This window comes from Brassica napus, chromosome A10 (genome assembly GCF_020379485.1).
Source record: "Brassica napus cultivar Da-Ae chromosome A10, Da-Ae, whole genome shotgun sequence".
NCBI classification, from domain to species: domain Eukaryota; kingdom Viridiplantae; phylum Streptophyta; class Magnoliopsida; order Brassicales; family Brassicaceae; genus Brassica; species Brassica napus.
Genome location: NC_063443.1, coordinates 7,558,647 through 7,576,653, shown reverse-complemented (window position 1 = coordinate 7,576,653; position 18,007 = coordinate 7,558,647). Strand labels below are relative to the sequence as shown.

The window sequence follows — 18,007 nt, the reverse complement described above, 5'->3', positions numbered from 1 at the left end:
AGAAAAGAAGAAATGAATTGGTGTATTTTATTCAATGAACAATGAATTTTTTTATATAAAATTACAATAGCTTAGGAACAAAGTATAACGTGAAAAACAAGTAGACTTGACAATCAAGTAAATCTAAAACTTTTTATATGGACATCACATAATATTCATAACACTTCTCCTTGATGTCCCTGAAGTACTTTCAAAACGTCATAGGTGTTGCCTCGTTAAAAATCTTACCAGAAAAATCCAATGAAAAAAACCATGATTAAGGGACAAAGGGTGCAGCGCGTATGACTTCCTCTCATATGTACATACGTCAAGATCTCTGAGATAACACACTCCAATAAAGTGAACTAACTTCTTTAAAGTAGTAGTGGTTAGCACCTTGGTGAACATTGTAACCCAATAAAGTTGCCGTTCACTAAGACTGTTTTAGGCGTATAAGTGAACACATAGCACTCTGCTAGCTCTGGAGCGACTGCTCCTAGCGAACCTGCTGAGACTCCACCAGTGCGAATCTATGTTCTTAAGGTTTCCTATCCAATTCCGCATAAACATCTGATGGATCCCATTAGTGCAGAGCAGCTGGCTGGTTTTAGGAAGATGGTGAGAAGGCTTCCTCAAGGGATCTCATTTGAACATGCTTGGGAGATTCGACCATTGCATATGTTCTTCAAACATTGCAAGAACTTCGTAAGGAAATTAAGGCTCTTTTTACTAAAGCATTGGCACCATCACTGAAGATATTGCCTAAGGTTAATGATCCTGGAAAGTTTGCTTTTCCATGTTCCATTCCTGGAGTAAAATTCAAGGAAGCTCTTTGTGAGTCCGGGTCTAGTGTGAATCTTGTCTCCAAAGCAATTGTGGACGAACTGGGCATTGTTGATGTTGAGCCTTCTCTGGTGATTCTGGCTTTTGGAAACTCTTCCACAACAGTCCCTTATGGCACCATTTGCAATCTTCATGTCCAAGTAGGGGACTGTATGCTCCATACCAAACTTCAGGTTGTTGAGATGAGCAAGGATCATGAGATGCCTTTGATCTTTGGAAGGTCATTTATGTGTACAGTGGAAGCAATCATCGACCTACCTAATAAGAGAGTCTCCTTCTCCAACATCAACAAGGAGGTTTTCTAAAAAGTTGTTCCAACCAGATCACAAATCCGATACGCCTCTTGCATATCAGTGGTTAGTGGAGAGCAGCTGCAAATTGTTCCTAAGAAAGAGCTAGGTGACAAGAGTGAGATCAAAGAATTTCTGAATGAAAATTCTCACACTGATACTAAGAAACTCAGTGAGAATACATAAGTGAAAATAAAAGTCCAGAAGAAAAGGGTCAAGGGAAGCCCTACAATGACTTTGATTCCGCGGAAGTGTGATGAGAAATCCATTGAGCATGAGAAAAGTGTAAGGGTACCTCTAAACTTTTCTCTAAAGTCAGAGCTATTCGCACATATGAGCTTAAGGAGAAAGGGGAACTTGCTATAAAAGGATTGTTGAGCAGAGTCCTGAAACTGAACATGTCTGATTGTGGAGCTTGTTTTATAACAAGCCCTCATGTTCAATCCGACTGATCCGTGTCACCAAGTCAAGCTAGTGACTTAAACCAATCACTTGGTGAGAGGCAACCCACTGGTAAGTGTAAATATAACTTGGTTTTGTTTTTGTTTGCTTATTTTTCAGTTTAGTTTATTGAGTCTCAGGTCAAAAAGCAGAAAAATCCGAGATACTTAAAAATTCTAGATTGCTGAAGGAGCCACTGCTCCAGGCGGAGATCTGGTGATGGAACACCCATAATTTTCTTGGAGCGCTCGCTCCACTCAGGTAAGTATCTCACAGAAAAAAAGTTTATTCTTGTTTTCACATTTTCTCTGATTTATTTTCACACCAGATACGTTGTGAAGTAAGTCTGGGGGAGGGTTTTTGTCGTTTACTTACTCGTTTCTTTTTTTTGTTTTTTCTTTTGGGTCAGTTTGAGTCAGTTTTTAGGATTGAGTCAGTCAAAAATTTGTGGAAATTAGGATCTTATTCCGTGTTGATCACTAATCACTTCGTGCTTTAGTTAGCTTATTCAGTGACCTTAACAGTGGTAAAAGACACACATGTGGACCTGGAACACCCTAACATATCTCACTTGATTCTCCAGAAGTTCACAACCGATCAGGTTACACTGGGTAGACTTAACTCCACCTAACTAGTTCACAACCGATCAGGTTACACTGGGTAGACTTAACTCCACCTAACTTGCACCTAATCTTGACTGAAATTCTTTTTGTTATGGGCATTAGATCTGAGAAACGAGAAGACACTCAGGATTTCTTATCATTTTTATCCATTTTGCTGATCCTGAGTGGCTAGCTCAGCTTTAGCTAGTTCCCACCCTGCACCTTAGCCTTTATTCCACCTTCATGAATTTGTTTTTTCAGTGTCATATGTGCAGATATGTGCAAAAAAAAACCATTGAGGAAAGGACTAACGCAGCCTCCTACTTGTTACTGTTGCAAAATTTAGTCAAAAAGAAGAACAAACAGATTAAGGGAGCAACCGCTTCATAACCAACAAACTGCACAAGAGCAGGAGTGGAGAACCAGAATGGTTGCAAAATCAGAACCACCAGTGGCACTCAGAATCATCATGTATTACCTCATTCTTCGTCACATCACCATATCAATATTAAAAAAAAACGATAATAAGGTGATGGATAAGGGGAAGAAATCAAAGAAACATGAGCTACTGGAAAGGTAAAGAAAAAGAGTGGGTACCAAGGTGAAAGATTGGAGAGCAGGCAGATGATCTGACCAGGCATATGGCTGATCCAAAACGGAGCAGTCGTTCCAGAGGAAGCAAAAATGAGAAGAGGATGTGGACATCAATTGATTTATCCTCTCTTGCCATTTTGTGCGATATCATGCATCCTCTACAATAAAATGGTAGTCTTTAAACACTCTTAACTCCACCATTAAATAGCATGTTTTACACCTAGACCGTATACCCTGAATAGTATATGTGATGAGAATACTCTTAAATGAATGTAGGGAGTTTTGTCTTTTTTTTTAAGTTTGAGATGTAGAGTATGGAGCCGATTTTTGAACATCAGTCAGTGGAGTACCAGTAAGGGTGTGTTGTCCTAGTTTTACTGCTTGTATGGTTCAGAGATTCGCGGTTAAAGTATGGTTGCTGAGAATAAGAGAGTTCTCACACTATCAAACATTTCTCCATGTTCTTGATACTTGGCATTGTTTGATGACAAACAAGAATCTAAGTATGGGGGAATTGATATATTGTGTTTTTGATACATTCTAACAATGTTTTCTAAAGTGTTTTTGAGTCTTTATCGAGTATTTCTAGTACTTCGAGTCATTACAGGTCTGGAGTTGGATTGGATAGAAGATGGACCATTTGGAGCAAAAGAGGCATAAAACACTGCAATTTGGTGATTTTCACGCAGAACAGTCTGAAGTGACTATTCCCGATCGAGCGGAGCAACTTGAGTGCCTATTCCAGCTGCACAGATTTTTAAGGAAACTTCTAATATTTCGGGATTTTACCTAGGGTTCCCTCTTTTTACTCCTACGCCGCCATAGACATGCATATTTATCTCTTCTTATTATTCTAGACATTTTACGTTACTTTTAGAGAGATTTTGGGAGAGAGAAAAACTTGTACTCTTGTTAAGGGAGAAGAATCTCTACATCCTTTGGAGAAGATTTCTAAATACTCTTTGCTTTTTATTATTGATTCAGACATGTTTTTTTCATCTGTTATCTCTATGTTTTCTCTGTCCATGGCTGAGTAAGCTGTTTGCTTAATCTAGGGTGTTTGGGTGTTTAGATCAATAAACTAAACACAAATAAGGTTCATTGTTGATTGTCTCCATTCATGGTTATGCTTACTGCCTAAATCTCAAACTCTAAACCCTAAATCCCAAACTTTAAACCATAAATCCTAAACCCAAACTCTAGGTCATAAACCCAAACCATATACCCTAAAACCAAATCCTAAACCATAAACCCTAAAACCAAACCCTATTTCCTAAACCTGAATCCTAGACCCTAAACCCAAACCGTAAACCCTAAACCCAAAAGGTTTGAATTTGGGTTTAAGGTTTACAGTTTGGTTTATGGTCTAGGATTTGGGTTTGGGTTTAGAATTTACGGTTTGGGTTTAGGGTCTAGGATTTGAGTTTATAGTTTGGGTTTATAGTTTGGGTTTAGGGTTTAGGATTGGGAAATTGCCACAAATACCACATTCATAGTACCACTTTTCATGTTTGCACTAACCATTTTTACCATCACTTTTAATGAAGGGTAAAATACAATTATACCCTTAGGGTTAACTAATCTAGACTTAGGGTTTAGAGTTGAGGGGTGGGGTAGGATTTTTGGAATGTGAAATTTATGATTATAATAAATATATAAATACTTAAAAATATATAAATTTTTTTAAAAATAGTTTCAAACATAATTTTTGTTTTTCAAAAAGAAATTTGAAAAAAAAAATTCAAAAACTTTTCTTTTATAAAAAAGTTCGAATTTGAAAAAGTATAATTCGAAAACATAAATTTTTTTTTAATTTTTTTTTATTTTTTTATTTTTTTATTTTTTTATTTTTTTTTTTTTTTTATTTTTTTATTTTTTTTATTTTTTTTTTTTTATTTAAATAATGATTTATTATATATATAAATAACAAGGGTATAAGAGTCTTTTGCCATTTAATGAAGAATATATTTTTAAAAATGTCTCATTAGTGGTGGTAAAAATGAAAAGTGGTACCATGAGAGTGGTAAACATGTAACTTCTCCTTTAGAATTTGGGTTTATAGTATAAGGTTTGGGTTTAGGGTATAGGGTTTGGGTTTAGTATTTAGGGGTTAGATTTAGATTTAGGGTTTAGAATTTAGGGTTTTGTTAGGCATCATTCTTTTTTCAACTATTTTAATTTTTTTAAAATAAAATTTAATATTTTTTTATTAATTATCTAGTTGACACTTTGATTGGTGGTAAGAGATGTGGTAAATTTAAAGGTACACCATAGAAGGTGAACCTAAGTTTTGTCTGTATTTAATCTTAAAATTAACTAGATTTGAACCCGCACGAATATATTTCTATTTTTTAAAATAATATTTAAACTATAAAATAAGTTTATATATATATATATAAATATATAAATATATAAATATATATATATCTAATATCAATTTTTTTTAAGTATATAATATTATTTTGAATGTTGAAATTTGTTTTTGATGAAATTGTGGTAACCATATATTAATTACTTATTTTTATTTATTTATTTAAAAATGCAATGTCATATTAATAGTTTAATTTTAAACTTTAGTTTAATTTAAATTATTACAAAATTTATTATGTTTTGTATAAAAGTTTTTTATTCTTGAAATGTTTGTATGTGACCAAAATAAATGTTTTAATATTATAGTTTTAAATAATATTTTATTTAATATATTATATTTCATTTTGGTGTTTTTATTTTTACTACAGAAATCAAACAGAAATTTTTAAAACCAATAAAGATTATTAATTTTTTTTGTAAAAAATTTAATATGATAATTTCAAAAATAATTGGGATATACTATTAATTTTAAAATTAACTACTGAAATATATATAAAAATTGGTCTAGATTAAATATGATAAACAAGAAAAAATAATAGCACAATGGATATATATTTAGCTTTTCTTAGGAATGTTATTCTTTAGATGTATATTGTTTATTTTTCCTGTTAAGAAAATATCATATATGAGGAAATTTAAGAGATTTAGTTAAATTTCTAATTAATTGTCTAGCATAAACTTTTGTATGCTAGATATAAAGTAGGACCCTAAATTAATAGATTAGATTTATAAAATTAAGAAAAATATTTTGATGGAGAATAAATTGAGACCATGTAAATATAAGTATTCTAAATCATATAAATTTAAATTTAACAAAATTAATTTTTTTCCCACATAGATGAGTGAATATATATTGTATGTAACGATTGTACATTAGTAAGAGTTTGATAGCATATGTTCAAGCAATGTCTGTATTCTTAGGATTAAATTTTAGAATCCTAAATATTTTTTTTTGAACTGAATCTTAAACTAAAATTTGACATATAAGTGTTTAGTATTGTATATATTAAAAAATTTATAAGTAGATTTTGTGTTTAAGAAGTGTGTATTGTTATGTGTTAAAAAAAAAGTGTGTATTGTTATCTACTTAAAATATCTGATTTAGAGTTTATGGGTAGAAGACTTCTTACCAAGAAGTTATGTACTAGCAAACTTCTTTAGAAAACCTTTAGAACGTTACATAAATTTATGGTTAGGAGACTTCTGAAAGTCTATAAACTGTAATGCAATAGCAAACTTCTTGAGAAGCCTAATAAATTGTAATACACTAGTAGACTTCGTGAGAAGTTTTCTACTTCGGACTTTTTAAATTGCTGACTACATGAAGTATTGACCATCACATGGCTAGCCATGCAAACTAAATTAATGTATACCAGACTACACGAAGTATATGTTATGCATGGCAACATCCCTCAACTTAATGATGTTATGTGGTTAACATCACGACTTTAATTTCATTAATCCAAAAAGTGATATGGATGTCAAAGACCGTTTAAGTCTCTCATTTTCTCAATTAAAATATGGCGCACCTAACGGTAATTAAACAAAAATTAGGTTTTGATCCGCTTTTTAAAAGCGTGAGAATATTTTTAACAAAATATAATTTATTAAACCAATATGTTTTATAAAATTTTGATAAGTATTGTTTTGAAATTTTTATTTTAGTGTATTTGAAAACTATATAGTTGTATTATTTTATTTATATTAGATATAAAAGTTATACAAGATATTATTTAATTTTTATTTTTATTATTTAATCTGTTTTGTTATTAATTTTTAATTAAATATGTGTAATTCTTTTGAATAGTTGTGTGATATATATTTATTTGATCAATTTTTATTATAAAAGTTGTTTGATATCAATTTACTTACTCCAACATCTTATTTGTTTGATATACAATTAATTAAATTCATCCATAATTAAATTAATGCATTATTTTGTTTATATTAAATTGCATTCATTTAAACTTATTAAAACTTTCATATTATATACTTATTCTTAGATTATTTTATTATTAAAAGTACATATATAATAATTATATATGTGAGATTATGTTTGATTTAAATTGACATCAAATAAGTTTTGAGCAAACAAAATGTTAGAGTCAATAAATTGACGTCAAATATATTTTCTAATTAAAATTTTAAAAATAACAATATATCAAACAATTCATCAAACAAATTACATAAATTTTATGAAAAGTTCATAAGAAAACATATTAAAATAATTTTTTTAAAAAAATTACATAATATCTTATATAACTTACATATTTAATATAAATATAAATAATATAATTATATAGTTTTCTAATACACCAAAATAGAAATGTTAAAACACTACATATCAAAAAACGTTAAAAGATATTGATTTTGTACATTAGATATTTATAAAAAATTGTTACGCTCTTAAAATGTGGGTTAAAATATAATTTCAGTTAAATTACAGTCGGGTTGGTCATATTTTAATTGATGAAACGAGGTATTTAACGGTCTCTGATATCTACATCATTTTTTGGATGAATAAAATTAAACTTGTGATGTTAATTACATAACATCATTAAGTTGAGGGATGTTATCATGCATAACATATACTTCGTGTAACTAGGTATACATTAGTATACTTTGCATGGTTAGCTATGTGATGGTCGATACTTCATGTAGTCAGCAATCATTTTTCCAAATTTATACATTCTCTCTCTTTCCCACTCTAAAATTGTCTAACCCCTCTCTAATTTATTTGAATTTGAAGACACCAAACTTATATCAGTTTCTAATCTTTATCTCATGTTTTTCTCACCACTTTATCTTGTTTTTACAGGTTTTTCATTACATGATTTCATTTTCCACTCTTAAAAAGGTAAATATATAAACTTTGGGTATACATTTTGTGTGTGTTTTTGTGTTAGATTCGAAAAAACCTTAGATTCAACCTCATGTGATTGTTTTGTTTATTATTCAAACATATAAAAAGGTTCTATTTTGATTTTTTTTTCTGTTTTGAACCAATTTTAATGTTTTGGATATTTAATTTTTTAGATATGAGGACATATTTTGAAGTTTTTCTATTTTTTGAATAAAACTATAGATTCAACTTAATGTAATTGTCTTCTTATTATTTAGCTTAAAATTGTATTTTTTTTCATCGTTTATTTGTCTCTCTAAAGAGTAAGATATCATTAAATTTTTGATATATTTCTTTGTTGTGTGTGTCAAAACCAAATAAAATATAAATTCAAAATCATTATGATCATGATTATATAATTTTGCTATATTTTAGTTGTATAAGTTTTAATTCCAAACAATATAAAGTATATTTTTGTTTTTGTGTAAATTTAAAATTGTAAAATAACCTAAACGTGAGACTTCTCAAGAAGTCTTCTATGATAAGACTTCTCAAGAACCTTTGTTCGTTTAATTTCAATAAAATTGCATTTCTCCAAGTTTAAAAGGAATTTTTACAATTTTATTGTTAATTCACATGTATTTGTCAATATTGTGGATATTGGATAAAATTTATAATTTAATTGTTTATGATTGTGAGGTTAGTAATATTCATGTTTATTTTATGATTCAGCTACATTAAAGATTTATTCACCTTTCTAATCCTAAAATTTTTGAGGCTTGCTTACATGAAATACTATCAACTAAATCGATCAAATGAATTGTCAACTTACAGCGGCAGTGAAACATGAAGAAATTCAAAGGACATTATTCATGATGCACACAGAAAAAGCATTGGGATGACAGCTTTATTTTTCAACATTTTTGGCACATAAAGGCATACTCTATTGAATTGTAAATACATTCATGCAGATATAAAAGATAGAAGCTAGCTAGGTTGAACACAAAAAATATATTTGATTGATCCCTAAAACGAAGTGACCAACTAAAATGACAAAATTAAGACCGATTAGTCTTTTTAATGTGTGATACAAGAATATTTGAAATGTTATGTGCCGAATACTTAAGCACTGTCTACTGATGTTAATATCGGGAACCCAATCATCATTTTTGGCAGGACGGTTGATTTCAGATAGTATATTGATAGCACATTAAATGTGCTAGGGCTAAGGAAAAATAATTCATCTCAGAATTAATATATGACAGTAAAAACAGACATGGGTAATGCTTATGATATGATTGAAAGAGCGTTCATTCAGATATTGTTTGAGACGATGGAGTTTGCACTGCAATAGATTTTGTGGATGATAGAACGAACACGTTGGCAAATTTAAGGAAACACCAACCCACATAGCGGAATAAGACAAGCATATCCCTCATCTTTCTAAAATTTTATTATGTATATAAATAATGATCTCAAATATATGGAAAGCAGAAAGAGCAAAAAATATTAACAAGTTTTAAGGTGGCAAGAGTGTGCCCCACGATATGTCATCTACTATTTGCATAGGACATCCTTTTTCTGCAAAGCAAATAAATAGGAATGTGAGACTATTCTAAGAAAAAATAAAGAAGTATGAATCGGTGTCTGATCAATAAACTAATTTTACCAAATCTGCTCTACCATTCTGGCACATGATTCATGGGTCTACTCATAAAGAAATGCATGACATAGTAGAGAGTCGAACAGTAGGAGAAATTGGTAGATAACTAGGGATCCCAAAAAAAATTGGGGGTTCAAGAACGCAATTTTTTGGTTTTTTACAGGATAGACTTCTTGGTCAAGTAAATGGATGAATGGTTAATTTCCTAACAAAAGGAGGTAAATAGGTATTTATCAAATCAGTTGCAATGGCGTTACCGAATCATATGTCTTGTTTTTGGCTTTCGAAGTGATGACAAAATTAACAAACATAGTATCTCAATTCTGGTGGAGCTCAAAGAGAAATGGAAAAGGTATGCATTTTGTTCTTTGGATAAGCTATGTAAAACTAAAGAAGAGTGAAGACTAGGTTTCATAGCTTTGACGGATTTTAGTACACTTATACTAGGAAAATAGTTTTGGAGATTATTTGAGAAATCAATCCATTATTTGCTCGAGTTTTCAAAGAAATGTATAGAACCAATAAGATTATACTCGTCATCATACAATTGCGTAATATTATATCAGCTAGTTTCTGGTTAACAAATGACTAATCAAAGGGTGAAAAGAAGATCACCTATTTCAGTATGGAATAACTCTGGATCCCATCCAATCGTCGGAGACCAGTAAAAAAAACAATCAAACATCTTTTATTCTACTCTTACGTAATCAGCTCATTGACCCAGCAAGAATGTAAGGCAAAACTCTAGTGATCCAAGCTTTGGTTGAGCCTTCGGATGTGAAAATCATCAAGAATATATCACTATACAAATTCCTTACATCATATGAAGATGGATAGTATTTCATAAAATCAAGAAAGTATACGGTCAAGTCTTATTATCACATTGAGCATATGTACCAGATCAGTTTAAAAATGATATGTTTTATCGTCCAGTTGTCAAATCTTTACATACCTTCTTTTGTAATATTAGATGTATACTAAAATTCAAATATTTCTTATGGCAAATCACCTCAGATTTTTAGCAATGAATAAAAACCTTAAAATCGAGAAGATAAGTGGCAACACACAGTGTGCACGATGTGGAGTAGATGAGGAAAAAACTAATCATGTCCTTTTCAGATGTCCATCAGCGACAAGTATGGGCTTTGTCAAAAATTCCAACAAATTCAGACAGATTTCATTCACTTTCGTTCTTTCACTAATATGACTATTTTGGAGAATTTCATCACACTTGGATGATCAACATTTTGCATGAATTTATGATATATTTGGGAGGGTATAAATTTAAACTAGATAACAACGTCGACATAAATCCCTGAGACACAATGTAATTAGTACAGACAAAATCAACATTATGGAATAAAGAACATATAGGGGCATTCCACAGAAAAATACAATCATATGACATGTGGAGGAGGAAACACGAGTACAAAAATCTAGAATAAAAAAATGGTGTACGGATGGGTCATGGAAAGAAAATGGACAGTTTTCATGACAAGGATGGTACATCATGCTCGAAGGTTTTGAGGTTTTGAAGGGGGCAAGGAATACATGATCTACCCTCACACATTTGCATTCAGAATTTGAAGCTCACATTTGGGAAATAGAATGGATGATAACTTTCCAACAACTACACGTAATTTTTTTGGCAAATTGTTTGAATTGGTGAAGATGATTTCAAATAATGGTATGTGCATATATATGAAGGAATTTTAAAGATGCAATGATCGTTTCAGCACATTCGGCATCACACATGTGCCCCAGACTCAAAATATAAGGACATACAATCTTGCACGAAGTGATCAAAAGTCCACATAGACACATAATTATGTACTGCAATTGTCCAATGTCTTCTTCATTGTTATGAAACTAATGGGTTATGATGTGGCATATGCCAATCGGTGATATGTGAGCTATGGAAAACAAAGAACAAAAGGAATCACAACCGCTTCAAGCTCTGAAACTCATTAGTACACTTACAGCCATGTATAAGATCAACTAGTCCGTCTGCTACCCTTAGAGCGTTGCATATGAGAAAGTGAATCTATCACGTTATTTAAATTTGAACATATCAAATAATTTCTAGTGATAGAATTGAAATAGATCAGATAAAATACTAGCCTCGTTTATTGAAAAAAAGATTTGCCAATCCAAAAAACAACTAAACTAGCTAATCAGATCCGACCTATGTGGAATAATAATACATACAGATAAATGTGAAGTAAACACAATCCAGTAATACAATTACACATAAATTACGTACATATTTAAGTCTTCCTTGAAAATTTAAGAGAGGGTTGTTCGTTTGTCCATCCAGATGGATAAAGATGAGAATTGATGTTCGTTTAGTGTTAAAATGAGCATCATCCAAATGATCCATCCAGATGAGTTTTAAAATTGTAGCCTAAAATGAAACTCATCCAAATGGTTTATCCATATGAGTTTAATTGGTGAATATAATAAGAGATGAACCTTTCGAAAATAACAAATGACAAATTTAGCCTTATTCTAATAAATATTTATATTCAAGTTTAGCCAAACAAATGATTATGATATAGATTCTCAAGAAACTTTAAAAATTGAAGCCAGTTTCAAAAAAAAAAAAAAGAAACTTTAAAAATTATATGTTTTCCCAAAATTGCAAAAACACATTTTCGCCAAAACAAAAAAAAATACATTTTTAGGTCAAAACCACAAATACATATTTTCCACCAAAACGTAAAAATACATTTCTCCACCAAAACCACAAAAATGCATTTTTCACGAAAACCGCAAAAACGCATTTTTTTCGCAAAATCCCAAAAGCGAACTTCCCGCACGAAAATGCACATTCCCGTCAAAACCGCAAAATAAAGTTTCCCGCCAAAACCCAAAAAATGTATTTTTTGTCGCCAAGAAAGCAAAAACGTGTTTTCTCGCTAAAACCAAAAAAAAAATAATTTTCTCTTCAAAATCGCAAAAATGTATTTTGCACCAAAACCGCAAAAACGCATTTCTCGCCAAAACCACGTAAACATTTTCCCGTCAAAACCACGAAAAAGCACTTCCCGCCAAAACCAAAGAACCCATTTTCCCCCATAACCGCAGAAATGTATTTTCCCGCTATAACAACACAAAAAAAATTTCTCACTGAAAAAACAAAAATTCTTTATCTGCAAAAACCGGAAAAACACACTTTCTCGCCAAAGCGCAAAAAGTACATTTTCCACCAAAACCACAAAATAGTTTCTCATTAAAATTACAAAAAATAATTTTCCGTTAGAAAAAAAAATTATATCTCCTGCCAAAACCATTTTTAAAATAATTATATTTTAGATAATTAATAAAATTAATATAGGTAAACAATGCTAAAATATGATTAAATAAAAAAAAGATATATAAGTCATTTGTTTACCAAATTCATCTAGATAAAAATATAAATAAACAAACGAAAAGTGCCGAATAACATTTAGATGGAATCATTTGGACAGATCTTATAAATGACATCTCAATGAAGATGACACATGGACAAACAAACATCACCAAATTAAAAACATACTCAACAACCATTTTATTACTTCATTCTGATTAAGCTCTCTTCAAGTTTTCTGAAGTCTATCAAAGTCATATCGTTGACCTGCAAAGAAAACAAGCCATATGCACTCTCAAACATATTATTAATTTTATGCAGTATACAACAGTAATACATACAAAGATATGAGAATTATATTCCATTTAAAAACATGGCGTGAAGACATTTCCTTTGAGGATGGCCCAAATACAAAATAAAACAAAATTGAAGTTTGATTTGTCATTTATAACTGGGTATTTTAATATACACACACGAAACAAATATGAACATATTTTTTTTTTTTATCAAACCATACTTGCACTGATATTAAAAATGTTTACGCTCCAATAAAGAAGGATACAAGGAGGCTATTGACATCCAAACAAACAACAACAACAATAACATAAAAGATAAGAATGACTACACAAATCACAAAAAGAAACCATATGAGATCGTATCACAACAACGTCATAAGCTACTTCAAAGATCGCATCTAGTGTAACCCATAAGACCACACACACTGCACCATATGCAGAGAAGAGCATTCGATGGGAGGAAGATCCTTGCAATACCAACAAAGCTTGTTCATCCAATTCACTCCATATAGGAGGAAGTATTAGGAAAGAAGACTGATTCAAACGAGGGATAAGCGGGAAATTATAACCCGCCACATCCAAATTAAATATGAAGATGAGTTTCTCTTCTACCTGCCACCAAAAAGAGAGATACACGAACATAACACCAACACCCGGAATAGAACCCGTAAGAGAACTGCATACTGCTGACGATCGCACCAAGGGGATAAAAACGCTATTAGAGGTCGCAAGAGTAGGACCAAATAACACTAAACCCATCCGTATATCACCGACTAAAGTCATGAACCTCAATTCCAACGTCACCCACACAAATAGCTGTCTAATCCATTCTACAGTAGCAGAATAACTGGAAAAGAAAGAGCTAAGATGTACATGAGGGACCTTAGAGCATCCCCATCAGTAAACTTAGGAGAGCTCGATTTCCAAGACAATTTTAATGATTTTTTATTTTTTATTTTACTTTTTTTTTGTTTAACTTAAAAAAAAAAAATAGGCAGACCAATCGTGGGCCGCCACGTGTCGTGGGACCCGCGAAACAGTAGTGATACCGCCCCTTACGCAAGGAGTTGCAGGATACAGGTTCACAAAAAATAGTATATTATATTATTTTGTTTTCTTGGAATTTGTGTGAACTTCAGGTTAAAACCTTCAATAGGCATGCTCTTACAAGGAGGAGTGATAGGAAGGTCGAAACAAGAACTGAATAAAGAACTGTCAACACATCCAAATATAGACCTGTATAACACAGGAGAGAGAAGCCCGTAGGCCAATAAAGTGTCACTTGCCGACACATGAGCACCAGCACCACCTCCACTCTTTGTCGCTATCCTACATGGAAGCTTTACAGTTGAAATCTGAAATAAAGCTTGAAGAGATGGTCCGGAGGAGGTGTCGCAGAAACGCAGAGGAGCGTTGAGAAATAAAACGTCCGGAGGATCTACAGGTTCCAGAGGGCACATAGGAGAAGGAGCTTTAAGAGGAGGGTCTGGTGGTTCTGGCGGAGAGGGAGTTTTAAACGGCGGATCTGGTGGAGGCGGATCTGGCGGAGGGAAGGTTTCAAGCAGCGGTTTTATCTTTTCCACCGGAAACAGATATGGAGGTTCTGGCTTCGAGGGTAGTACATGAGGGCTATTTGTCACTGAAACGCAAGCAGACTCTGAGACATTGGAACGACGAGTTCTCACCGGAGGCAACGACCTAGGCGTGGGAGAGGCAGAGGCAAGTGAAAGGCTCGACCTTTGAGCTTTCAATAGTTCTTCACCTCTCCGAGAAACGCTTCGGGTCATCCTAGGTAGAATCCCAACGAGGAGAAGCATAGCTTCTTAATGGGAGTTTCGGACGGAGGCGACGGCGGAGAGACCTTGCAGTGTGAATCCATGGAGATCGGACGGAGACGACGGCGTCTTGGGTGGTGTGCCAGAGAGAAAAGTCTCTAGGGCGAACTCAGTTACTATCAAATATGATCATATATAGTAGTTATCATTTCTTCTTTTCATATATTTGATGCTCAAGAAGAAGGCGAGATATATATATATATTTTTTTCTTATAACGTTTACAGTCTTGATTGATGGCTTCCAATCTGGATACATACGTACTAGGGCCTAGCTCGTGTTTTCGCATGTTAGTAATTACTATGATGAACTCAACATTATTTGTATATCTATGTTTCAACTTGTTATAAAATTGAGCTAAAATGTTTAAATAAATCACAAAATTTAGTGTTTAATTTGATCACTTTTTTTTATAAACTGTAACAAGAAAACCAAACATGACCGGAATGGATACAATTCACTTTGTATAGTAAAAATATTCGGTATAACCTAAAAATGTTCACTAAATGTTTTTCTATCGTAACATACAAATGCAAACACAAATGAACGTAGCTAAATTAAGTAAGACTAAAGTAAGATAAGTTTACCTCAGCTTGTATGGTGTAAATAACCCTGTCATCAACAATAGAGTAGATGGCGTTAAGAAGGCAGAGACCATTTTCACTAAGTACTTGAAGAACACTAGAAAGCCGTGGTTGGCCACCATAGCAGCGGCTGCTAAACACTATTTCCAGACCCGCCAAACAGTGACGAACCACCACATGATTCATCATCTTCATCTCATCCTTAGAATCATCAGAGAAGCTTCCTCTAGAGAGTAACATGAGCTCATCTCTCTTTGAACTCAGTTCCTTGATCTTCTTATGCAGATATACGTTATGTAGTTCGCAGCCTCATTCACTTGATCAGATGTGGAACGCTTACCCTAAGCAAAAAATCCCGTCAAGAAACAAAGAAACCAAGATATTAATAGATCTAGTATTAGGAATCTCTTAAGAAAACCACTATAGTGAAGTCAAAAGCACAAAGTCAAAACACTTGCGATGATCTCTTTTCATTTTCTTACATGGAAGACCAAGTCAAATGACAAAGACTACGTACAGATCTAAGGTAATAATAAAGCATCAAAATCAGGATTAGGGTTATAAGAACTGGGTAGTGACCTGAATGAAGTGAAGAGGGAGAAGGGAACGAAGAGAAGCATAAAGAGAAGCCATTTCTTGTCTTCTTTGTCTCTCGATTTCTCTATGCATCATCTTCTCCATGTCGTTATTATCAGTACTTACTCTCAGTTTCGTACACCGTCTTCTCTTCTCCCGACAATCGTCCATCTAATAGCTTTGGTGGTCCTAATTGATAGAATATTGCTTTAAGAGATTGTCTTTTGTTGATTCTGAAACAGCAAGATCTGATCTCCTGGGATTTTGTGATATGGCATTCGATTACACTTTGGAAGAACAAGGTCAGAGCTTTGTTGTAAAGTTGAAAATTATTGTGGTCTTGAGGATTGAGCAAAATAATTAAAGAAAATGTTGTTTGATAATACTATTTAATTGGAGAAGAAGATACGTTAGTTAGACGTATCAGGAAAAAGAAGGGAAATAAATTTAAAATATGTTTGTTAGGGTACGATACGGTATGAATCTGTATTAATAATTTATTTTAGTTTTTATTATACTTTTTAAACTAAAATATAATTGACTTATATAAAAAGTATTTATAATATTTTTTTAAATATTTATGTTAAAATTGTAGACTTTAAAATAATTATTTCTTAGCAATTTATTTGTGTATATTTTTTTTTTTACAACAAACGGCTATTCTATTACTTAAACTTGAAGTGATTTAGGTAATCAGACCAGAATAAAACAATCAATAAAGCAAATCTTTCTATACAAAGACCTCGTAATTCTAGATAAAGAGTCACAAATTTGATTTTGCACTCATGTAATATGAGTGATCTTGGACAACCAATAAATTTGTGTATATTTATATATCTATAAATATTGTTTAATATATATATATATATATATATATATTTATGTACTTTATAAAACATAATTTTTAATTTTAAGACATTATATATATATATTTTGATGCATGTAAACTATTAATAAACTATTGTAAATATGCATAATGTTTAACTTTGATTTGTACTCATAAATGTTTTACAATGACGTGCGATAGTTATACATATATACATATATATATATATATATATGTGATAGTATAATATTTAAATTTCAAATTTAAGCACAATAAGTATTTTAATGAAGTTTAATTAGTATTACATAATTTTCTTAGATAATAGAAAAGTTAAAATGAATAAAATGAAATTAAACTATATTAAGTAACATTTTTCATACCATGATAATATAGAATCTAGAGTATGTTATGAACTATTATGTGGATGTCCATATAGGCCATAAGTCCATGTTCTAAAGGTTCTAAACTCTAATATTGTATTCCTATATATATGTATTGTTGTCTATGGAATAAGAATAAGAATAATCGATTCTCTCTTTCACAACACGTTATCAGCACGTTCTAACCCTAGCTATCTAATAAAAAAAAAACTTAGCCGCCGACTAATATCTAAAATCCCTAAGGGGAATTGGACCGTATAGCATAAAAAAAAACTTAATTCGCAAAGTAACTAATTTCCCTAATATTCCTATATACACTATTACATTTCTATAATAATACTATATTAGCCGTCCTTTTCACCGGCTCAATCTTCAATTTTTTTTAATTAATGATTATTGATTGTGAAAGATAAAATGTGGCTCTTTGTTGTTCACACACACTCGCAAAATAAGTTTTTCATTGCTGATATTTGAAAAAGTTTTTCCAAAACAGATTTGAGCGACGAAGACATTACGGACTACGTTCCCGAAAAGTTTTG

At 31.7% G+C, this 18,007-nt stretch overlaps 1 protein-coding gene and 1 pseudogene across 1 annotated transcript; both read right to left on the bottom strand.

Moving 5' to 3' along the window:
• Positions 1 to 13,013: 13,013 nt before the first annotated feature.
• LOC111215972 lies at positions 13,014 to 16,938 on the bottom strand (annotated as a pseudogene).
• On the bottom strand, positions 13,528 to 15,240 carry LOC111201546 (zyxin-like). Its single transcript, XM_048742738.1, has 2 exons — positions 14,438 to 15,240; positions 13,528 to 13,952 (listed from the first exon to the last, which is right to left on the bottom strand). The coding sequence occupies exons 1-2, from the start codon at positions 15,084 to 15,086 to the stop codon at positions 13,543 to 13,545; spliced, it is 1,059 nt and encodes a 352-aa protein (XP_048598695.1). The 5' UTR covers positions 15,087 to 15,240; the 3' UTR covers positions 13,528 to 13,542.
• Positions 16,939 to 18,007: the final 1,069 nt, after the last annotated feature.